The sequence below is a fragment of the Myxocyprinus asiaticus genome, chromosome 29 (assembly GCF_019703515.2).
Source record: "Myxocyprinus asiaticus isolate MX2 ecotype Aquarium Trade chromosome 29, UBuf_Myxa_2, whole genome shotgun sequence".
NCBI classification, from domain to species: Eukaryota; Metazoa; Chordata; class Actinopteri; order Cypriniformes; family Catostomidae; genus Myxocyprinus; species Myxocyprinus asiaticus.
Genome location: NC_059372.1, coordinates 42,819,973 through 42,829,467, shown reverse-complemented (window position 1 = coordinate 42,829,467; position 9,495 = coordinate 42,819,973). Strand labels below are relative to the sequence as shown.

General features: G+C 36.8%; 1 protein-coding gene across 4 annotated transcripts; it reads left to right on the top strand.

Annotated features, from left to right (window-relative positions):
• The first annotated feature begins 578 nt into the window (after positions 1 to 578).
• Positions 579 to 7,673, top strand: LOC127419810 (high mobility group protein HMG-I/HMG-Y-like). 4 transcript variants are annotated; one of them, XM_051661565.1, is made up of 5 exons: positions 579 to 733; positions 1,799 to 1,906; positions 3,504 to 3,593; positions 4,367 to 4,426; positions 5,680 to 7,673. In XM_051661565.1, exons 2-5 carry the CDS (start codon positions 1,817 to 1,819, stop codon positions 5,737 to 5,739), a joined length of 300 nt encoding a protein of 99 aa, XP_051517525.1. In that variant the 5' UTR covers positions 579 to 733; positions 1,799 to 1,816; the 3' UTR covers positions 5,740 to 7,673. The 4 variants fall into 4 exon arrangements, with proteins under 4 accessions (XP_051517525.1, XP_051517522.1, XP_051517524.1 ...); XM_051661562.1 differs by having other exon boundaries at positions 580 to 733; positions 3,501 to 3,593; XM_051661564.1 differs by lacking the exon at positions 579 to 733 and adding an exon at positions 1,362 to 1,516.
• The last annotated feature ends 1,822 nt before the right edge of the window (positions 7,674 to 9,495 follow it).

The window sequence follows — 9,495 nt, the reverse complement described above, 5'->3', positions numbered from 1 at the left end:
TAACCAGTAACCCACACACAGCTTTGTAATAAGTATAGTTTTACACCTGTAGTTATATACTTAGAAATAGTTCAATAAATATTCTACATAAAAAAAATAAAAATAAATAAATAATAAAAAAAAACTGCATAAGCATGCATTCATATAAAACAGATTTTATGGGGATACAAAAGCAAATTGTAGTAGGGCCTACCTTAAAAAATGTGGAAGATTAAAAACGTTTTCAAAAGAAAAATCTAGACATTTTGCTTTTGAATACAAAATGTAGTTAACAAAATAAAGATGTTAAAAATACATTAAATCATTGTTTTTATTTTTTAATATATATATATATATATATATATATATATATATATATATATATATATATATATATATATTTCAGTTAAAAGTCATAATTAACTTCCACAGGGCTAAATATGTAATTTTCAAGTTTTGCCCTTAAAATCTTTGTATAAATATTGTTTAATTATTATTATTTTTCATAAATCTATTTATTCCAATCAAAGAACGCAACGCTATGTTGCGTCATCCTGATTGAGAGGAAAATCCACTAATGACGTTTGTGGGGTATTGAATATTCAAACACATATAGTCTCCGCCCACCGCCCGTGTATTTCCCTATTGGAAGAGCCCGTGAAACTCCCGAAAGCGATTGTTGTCTTTCTTTCATTCGCAGCATTCACACCGCATCGTGTTTTTACACGCATTGGAGCTCTTCTTTTCTAAAGGGGTAAGAGTTCAATCTTGCTTTCGATTTAAAGCTCTGTTTAGTATTTTTGTCTCCTCTGCAAAAAAAAAAAAAAAAACAACTCACAAAAATAAATGAAAGAGGAATAATAGTTTCAGTTTTAAAGGCGAGATTAGGTCACGTTTTTCAAATTGGCGGGCTCGTGGGGCTCCTGTTTATTGTTTACGCGACGAGATACTTCACAAAGAAACTTTCCTCTGCATAGAAAAGCACAAACACTTTTTTAATTATTATTTATACAAATTATCCATTGTTTCTGTTTTAGACCATTTTCAAAGTAATTGATCGCATTATTTTTTTATCCAAAAGTATACAAATTCTGGCTCAGTATAGTATTTTTTAAATTGAAGAAAAATTAAGCATAAACTAAGTACATCATTATTATACTAATACTAATGTAAATGGGTTACCGTTTAAGAGAGAAAAACTAAGCAATCCAATAATGAGTTCTTCGTATTCAGAAACTTCGTATTTATAACATCTTCGACTATAAAAAACAACAATAGTTTCTTTATGAAGACTTTTTGAAACTGTGTTTTGGTTCCAGTTTTCTTGCCATTTGTAATATTGTAAAGGATTACAGGTCTTCACGGCGTTCTCACGCGCTCGGGGATTTAAAAGGGCGCGAATCTCGCGCTGCGTGTTCGTGTTCCGGTTCGTGCTGGAGCTGCGGGGTTTCCGTAGAAACCGCCGTTCGCCTTTTCGCTTTCTAAGCTCCGCCGCAGCGCTGCGAACTTCCGAGGGATCGCCTTTCTGCCGTTGAAGGTATTATAAATCCGATTATTTAAACGGATCCACGGCGATTGAACTTTGCCATTTCTAAATGAACACACGACGAGTTCTCTGTGAGCGCGAGTTCGGGCCTAACGCGTGTTGTAAACAAACGAGAAGCCGGTCGGTCCGCGCGCTCTTCCGTTATCCTTAATGTAAAGTTTTATTTTTCACTCGATAACTACGGACTCGTCGCGTATTATTGATCCTTTTGTATTAAAAACAAAATCAGTTATCACGTTATATTGTATGTTAATCGATTGACTCTTCATGCAGGTTTCCCAATAAAACAACATGAGTGATTCTGGCAAGGACACTGTGGCTCAAAAAGAGAAAGATGGAGCAGAGAAAAGAGGACGTGGAAGACCCCGAAAAACCCCACAGGTACTGCAGTGCTTTCTGAAAGCATTCTGGCCTTTAATGAACTACTATTTTGCATATTGGTGCAATAAAAACACTGCTGTTTTGGTTCAAATGAGGCATATGTGTGGTGGTTTTTGTGTTCTTGCACATGGGCTGATGAGGAAACCTAAACCTGCTTTCATAGTCATGGACAACCTGGCAATATCAGGGAGTTTTAAAAATGGATGATTTTTATAAGTCCTGGAAATTTCTACAGAAATAATATAGGTCTTTTTTTGTTATTCATGGTTTGTGATCTTAAATATTTTTTATGTGCCATAAATTGCTCTGAGTACAATCTCTATAAAATTATTTTTTAAAAATTCTAATCCCAAGTTTTGCAGGAGAGAGAGACTGAAAAAAAAAAAAAAAGACCTAATGAAAATGAATTGGTTACAGGGTGTAGGAAGCCTGAAACCTGCATTTCTTTCTGTTGTAATACTAGAAATATTGTATGCATAATACAGAATATATGTTGCAGAATATTTTCTCTTGTGATTCATTCAGCATTGCACATACATATCCTCCAGAGCTTCATGTGTGTAATGGTCATTTGGAGTGGCAGGATGACCAAGGCCTGAAACATGATCTCTTTAAACCAGAAGTAACCCACTTGCACTGTTTCAGATGCTCCCCGATTGGCTGCTGGGAAATGCCAGCGCCTGATTGGCCCACCAGCCGTCACTCATGGGGGCTCACAAGGGCATTGGGTTTAAGGTTTCTATTGCTCACCAGTGTAATCAGAGTTTGTGAGTAGTAATCCTTGGTCACCATCAGACAACTAGATATATGACTCCTAGTTAACACTAACCAAACTAGTTTATTTTTGCCAAATTTTTCTTGTTGAGCTCCAACATGCAGTATTAAAGCTAATGAGTAGTTTGATTTTATATCTGTGGGCAATGTCCCACACTTCACAAGCTAAAATATTGTTTAATTGCACTATTTCTGAGGACATTCTACTATTTGAGGAGAAAGCACTCGCTCTTCCACTGAAAGCATGCAAGATTAAAGCTTTACTGTAAACAACTAGTAATATAAAACAAGACAAACATTTGATATTGCCTATCATCTCTTACTGGCTTAAAAAGAACGGTAGATGCAGGTAAAAAATGTAAAAACACTGAAGTTGGAGCAGCTGAAATGTGGTTCAGGATACAAACCGTGCTGCAGTTTAGAAAATAAAAAATGAGACTGTTGTGCAACAGCTAACATTTTTCCTCCCACACTTTAGAATGGTAGGCTTGAAGTTCATTGTTAATGTGTGCAATTCTTTCACAAACTGAATGAAATGTCTTAAATTATATTCTTTTCTCTCACTGATGTAAACTTGGTTTCCTGTTCTTGAGGTAACACGGGTTTGAAAAAACTGTTTCAGTTTTTATCATGTCTTAGAGGACATTCTTTACACAGTGTCTGGGTTGCCCACTTAACTTGTAAAACTGATCATCTGAGAATTGTTTGTGAACTCCATTTCACCTGTAAATGGTTACTGATGACTGTTAGTTATCCTTTAATATCAGGAGTTATTTGTTCAGTGTTTGGATCTCAATTTACATGTGATGTCTTCTCGCAGCAGGAACCAAGTGGATCTCCAACACCGAAGAGACCCAGAGGAAGACCAAAGGGCAGCAAAAACAAGCCAAGCGGCGCTGTAAGCAAGAGCAAAGTGAGTAGACATGTTTCTCAGCTGCCATCTGATAGTACAGCAGCTACATGGATCTAAAGACAACAAAGCAACTGGCATACATTTGTTTAACTTGGTTGCCGGCCCTCAACTTACAAAAAACCCCAATAAAAATTCTGCTTCAAGTTAGTCAAATGCAGGCTGTTTTTTTTTTTTAATATTCTAAATTCGTTGCTTTAAAATGTAAGTTATTGGTATTTACAAGCAAATGTTGGCATCTAGATGTTTTGTCGCTCCCAATTAGAATTTTGGTTTTCTCTTTAAAACCACTATAATAAGATCAGTCTTGTTTTTGTAAAAGCCCACAAATAAAACCCACTTCTCTGTTCCGGTTGACTCTCCTGACTGCATGCTAGTTTCCTGTGGCGTATCAAGCGCTGTGCATTGCAGGTGCACAGGCAGCAGAGCAGTCTTCAAGATGATAACCCCACCCCCACTTCCACTCTTCCTTCCCCTCCATCTATTTTCATGATAACAGCTGACCCACCAACCCTTCCCCCCCATATGCACAGTGCCTTTTGCTATTGTGTGTGCGTGTGTTGGTGTCTCACCCGGTTGTACCAGCTGTCTCTCAGCTCCGGACCAGGTGGCCAGCAAACTGGAGTGTACTGCGTGCTGCTCATGTCCGTTTCCAATATAATGGCCAATGAACCCGCTGCCCTCGGGCCACCTGCCAAAAGGAGCTCAGCAGCGGCCTCTTGTGCTCGTCTGCAAGTTCAGCACTCTTACATGTTTATTCTATCGTTCTCTCTCAGAGAGCAGCGGCAGCTTCGGCACCTGCAGGGACGAAACGCCGTGGAAGACCCAAGAAAGTGGTGAGTATCTTGCTTGTGCTCCACCCAATGCACTTTTTATAATTGTGTGGGTTTTTAGTGTGACAACCTCCCTTTTGGAAACATTTGGGTGAACTGTAAAATGTGTGTATTTGTGAGATGGGAGGTTGCTGAGGCCAACAAAAGCATTTAGCTCCTTATCACAAGGGATTTCTTGAAGCAGTTAATCATCCTCCGTATCTCTTGTAGGTTTTGTTTGAGGACACATCAAATGTCTCTAACTTTATTTTGATGTTTAGTCAGTTTGGCATGTAATCAGGCAGAACCCAGTACCGCCCCCTGTTTCCTAGACTGCTCTGTATGTAGTCATCGGCCCTGCATTCCTGTCACATGAGGCACAATCCTGGCACTGGTTTTCCTCATTCAGACATAGTCCACAGGAATCCTGCGAGTTGAGTCACAGAAACCACTCGCTTTGAGTCTAACTGCTCATCATGGCCACCTTTTTAAAAGCCAGAATGTTTTCTATAATCATCCAAACAGCTCACCTTTTAGATTTATGAAGTTTTAGCACAAGTCTTTTGGGCATTTCCACAATGTTTAGCATAGTTGTTTGGAGATTAAGGGAAACATGAGAACGTCAAGTCAGTGACTAATTCATTCATGAAGGGTGATTTCCATGGGGTTATTTATTTTTTTTGTGCATGTTAAAATTATTAGGGGTGGGGTGAAATCAGTACTTGAAAGATGTACAATTATTTATTTTACCTCAATACTGTCAAAATATTTTCACTCCAAGATTGAATTTTTTTTGTTGTTGTTGAATTTCACATTAAATTTAAGTAAATGGATCGCTTGACCACTGCTTGGAGCAAGTCCAAACCAGAAACAAAATCCGAATGAGCTAAGAATATAATTGCACAAAGCGCCAAAATCCAATGCGGATGAAGGAGAAACGGGATTGTGATCAGTTTTGAATCAAAATACACTGGTCGTAAAGAATCACAATATTATCTATCATGACCAAGATATCAGTACATTACTGTATATTGCCAGGTTTGTCTATTTCTGCCCCTAAGAGTTTTGGTAAATTGTCAAATCATGGGATTTCCATAATCACCAATTAGATTATTTAATGGTCTTAACCTTCATCTCTAAACATTAAGATCAGAAAAAGGTTTAAATTAAAAATGAATTGCACATTGATTAATTATATCCTGTGTTGTATGGCTTTTGCATGTTGTAATGCAGATATAGATGTTTTCTCATTTTATTGTGTTTTGCTCTTTTTCCAGGAGGAGGAGCAGCCATCTAAGTCCTCAGAGGAAGAGGAGGAGGAGGAAGAGGAACAGTAAATAGCAACTCACGCTACCTCACAATCCAACGTTATTTCTTCCTGTTGACCAGAGCTGGACTGAATCCCTCCCCCTTACACTAGTGCAAACCCTCCCTCTCAAATTCACCTGTACGCTCTAGTGCCCCCAAGTGTCAGGGAGGCCAGCACACTTCCTGCGCCTTCTGTGTAACACCACTGGAAAAAAGACTCAAAATACTGTATGTTCATTCATGGATGCATGCAAACGTGTATGCATATGTCTCGCACTCACTGGGTAATTGGTTGAAAGCATCTGTCATTTTATACTGGACAAAGATATGCTCCGTTGGCAACCTGACATAAAACGATTGCGAAATACTGAACGTTTTTTTTTTTTTTCCTCCTGTACAAAATTTCCAGGCATCGTAAGAATTCAAGTTCGTTATTTTTACGAGATCTGGTAGGCTGTGTGAAATTCATGTCATTGTATACTGGACAAAGGTGAATTGACCTACTCGTTTGTTTTTACTTGGGTTGTGTGTGCGTGTGCGATTTTTAACTCTGTCTCCAGATATACTTTTTAGCTACTCTGTGAATTGAGCTAGAAATAAAATTGAGTGTACTTCTGTGTGAGCATAATCTCTAGAGGACTTTAAACTCGTTGTAATCAACATATCATTAAATGTTTTCTGTTTTGATTTTCATATCACCCTCTGCTGACCAGTCACCATGAAGATTTCACAGATTTCCATAATTCCTGAAATTTTGGGGGTGTGCAAATACTATTTAGTTCCCCTTCATTCTCGACACAATCAGATTTTGCCTAATGGATATGCTAGGAAACCGTTTGCTTGTCTCAACATTTTTGGAAATGTTGAATTTGGCAACAACGATCGATTTAGGAAGAGATTAATGGCAGATTAATCTTTAAAAAAAAAAAAAGGCATCAAGTGATTTTAGACACCAGCAATACTTTTAATTGTACATCGGTCCCTAATTTAAGAAGCGACAAACCAAGAAACATAAAAAAAAAAAAAATAGATAATTTCATTTGCTCTCAAGTTCCTTATAAACCTCCCAGCTACATTACTCCTGTCCTCTTACAGTCCACTCCGAGACCTTTGATCATTTAGCTTTCGCCCAATTTTTTTTTTTTTTGTGCTTGTTTGACGTGTTAAATTCCATGTCAGGGAACGCTGATCGGTCCAGTGACTGGGTCTTCTCTCAGAACTTTGCTGCTACAAACATGGTTAATTAAACCCGGAATACTGCAACCAGGTCAGTTCTACTCTGGACTTGACCGTCATGTTCATACCTCACTGTACAACAGCCTATGACGGATTAACTCCTCTCTTCTTACCTGACTATGTTCAACTGGTCTCAGTGCAGCCTTTGGCAAGAGTGTTTGTTTCTTTCCAAGTGCAGTGTCTGATCCATTCTCTTTAGTGTGGTTTTCAGTTTGTCTTTAAGTTATAACTGGTTTTGCTTACAGTGGTGTACACATCGATGAACAGAAACTTTGTTTTTCATATATATCCATCTGGACATGCCACAGGAATTACTGCATTGAGTCAAAGAGATGCAAAACATGTTCACAGACTGTGGTATAGATATAGGTTTTTAGTTTGTGTTTTGTATACGTTACTCGTTTGGTGCACTGAATTAATTTCTTAATTTGATGTATTATGGACAAAATGATTTTGTGTTGCACCTAAAGGTTAGGGCTCCTCATTTTGTAATAAACTACATCCTGCTAGTTGCTTAGCTCTGAGCCACCATTTAATAGATTATGGTACTTCAGCTGTTAGACACAATAGTTTTTAACATACCCCCTCAATACTGATGTCTTTTTAATGTGCCCATGCACAGAAATGGTTTGGGATCAGTCTTTTCAATGTATGCACTCTGCATTTTCTATTGTGGACTGCAGGAATTTATATTCAAAATGGTAATAAAGTTAAGGATTCGTACATATTTTGGTGTGTGATGTCCTGTAACATTTTCTTCTGTGGACTCCTGGGGGTCCATTTAGGTACTGCAGGGGTCCTGATAAACTTTGTCTACATGTGTATTTAAGGTTGAAAGAAACAACCTCTTAAATCATGGTTTACTCTACCATGATTATAAATTTAAGAGTAATAAAGATATCATAGAAAGCATTCTTAATGGTTACAATAACATGTGAAATTGTACTGCAGTTCTATCAAATGACTTTTTACTAGTTGAAATTCCATTTTTAGATGTCAAGAATGTGTATTCTTCAGAGAATGATCAGTGTTGGGTAATCTGCAAGGTCTGGCAGCCCATCAACTTTGAAAACCTGTTTAAATACGCTTGAATATGTGGACCCCACAGCTGTCAGCTTATACAAGGCCCCCTCAATAGGGCCCTGTGACCAGTGTTGGGGAGTAACGGGATTACATATTTAAATTAAGTAACTTCCACTACAGTTACAATTTAAATCACTGGTAATTAGAATATTTACATTCAAAAAGTATTTTGATTACTGAAGAGATTACTTTGCATTTTATTGTCATTTGATTCATTTAATATTTAGTCCTTTCAGATGGAAAACATTTATACATATAAATGATGTGATCCAAAGTGCATTTGAACAGTGGTGAAACACTTTCTTATGATGTGTTACATTCATACGAGCAGAGAGAGAAGTAAGTTTGAAGTAAGTTTGGAGCAGAAGAAATAGAAATAAACCTTGTGTAAATTGTCATCTTTACGCTAAGCTAAAATGCTATTTCTAGCCATTTTACATGCACGTTACCAGGCAGGATCATATTTTTTTTATTCACATTGGATCATAATTTCTTTTTTTCTAGTAAGACCTTTGATATTAGGGCAAAAATCCTATTCTTGATGATAATTTTTGTATTGTTTTCCTGTAAAAAATATCTAAAAATCCTTAAAACAAGATCAATTTGATTAATCTTGTTTTAGAAACAACTCTGCATAAGATATTTAGATTTTTCAGAGAATGTATTTTTAACATGTGTATTTTGTCTTACTGTACTGGCAGAGTTTTTATAGTCAAAACAAGTGAAAAAATCTACCAGTGCTGAAGAAGTAATCCAAAGTATTTAGAATACATTACTGACCTTGAGTAATCTAACGGAATACGTTACAAATTACATTACTCTTTAAAAATTTGAATTTTCTGACTATTATTTCATATAGGCTTTATAGGGTTAAGCTTTGTGCTTTGTATGAAAAGTACTGTTGAACAAAAACATTTAATATACTATTCCTTGCTATAACTGCATTTCTTCCAATATTACAAAAAACTGGGTTAGGTGGTTGGGAAAATGATGATATTGATATTTTATTTTGTGTGGTACAAAAATACTGACCTAGAAATGTAAAGTTTGTCAAGACGACCTGTAATGTTGGTTTAATAAAACCTTGTCTGAAAGTTTAAAGTAGTTTTAAATGCTTGAAGTTAAAATTTTACAGGTCTTACAGTAAGAGAAAGAAAGAGAGCATCTTAAAGCAGATTAAAGGGCTTGTAAGTTTTGACCTCAAGAACATTCAAAAACAGACTCTTAGATCATTTAAAAATTCTGTTAATATAATCTACCCTAAGGGATTTTGGCTTACATGTTGCCTTCACAAGGCTTTTCGATGGGAGAATAATAATGGTAGCCAAGCTGTAGGGTCATTGTTAACAGATTGCTAACATTGCAAATGACTTTTGAGCCCCAGACCTTTCAGCCCTTTGAAGCTCTCACAATGGAGGGTAAAGTCTTTAAAGTAAATAGGGAATAGGGATGATCACTTCTGAATG

Coding starts and splice junctions, on each gene's coding strand:
- LOC127419810 (XM_051661562.1), top strand. CDS start 1,817: ATGAGTGATTCTGGCAAGGACACTGTGGCTCAAAAAGAGAAAGATGGA. Junction 3,594..4,366: donor GCGCTGTAAGCAAGAGCAAA/GTGAGTAGACAT, acceptor GTTCTCTCTCAG/AGAGCAGCGGCAGCTTCGGC. Junction 4,427..5,679: donor GTGGAAGACCCAAGAAAGTG/GTGAGTATCTTG, acceptor CTCTTTTTCCAG/GAGGAGGAGCAGCCATCTAA.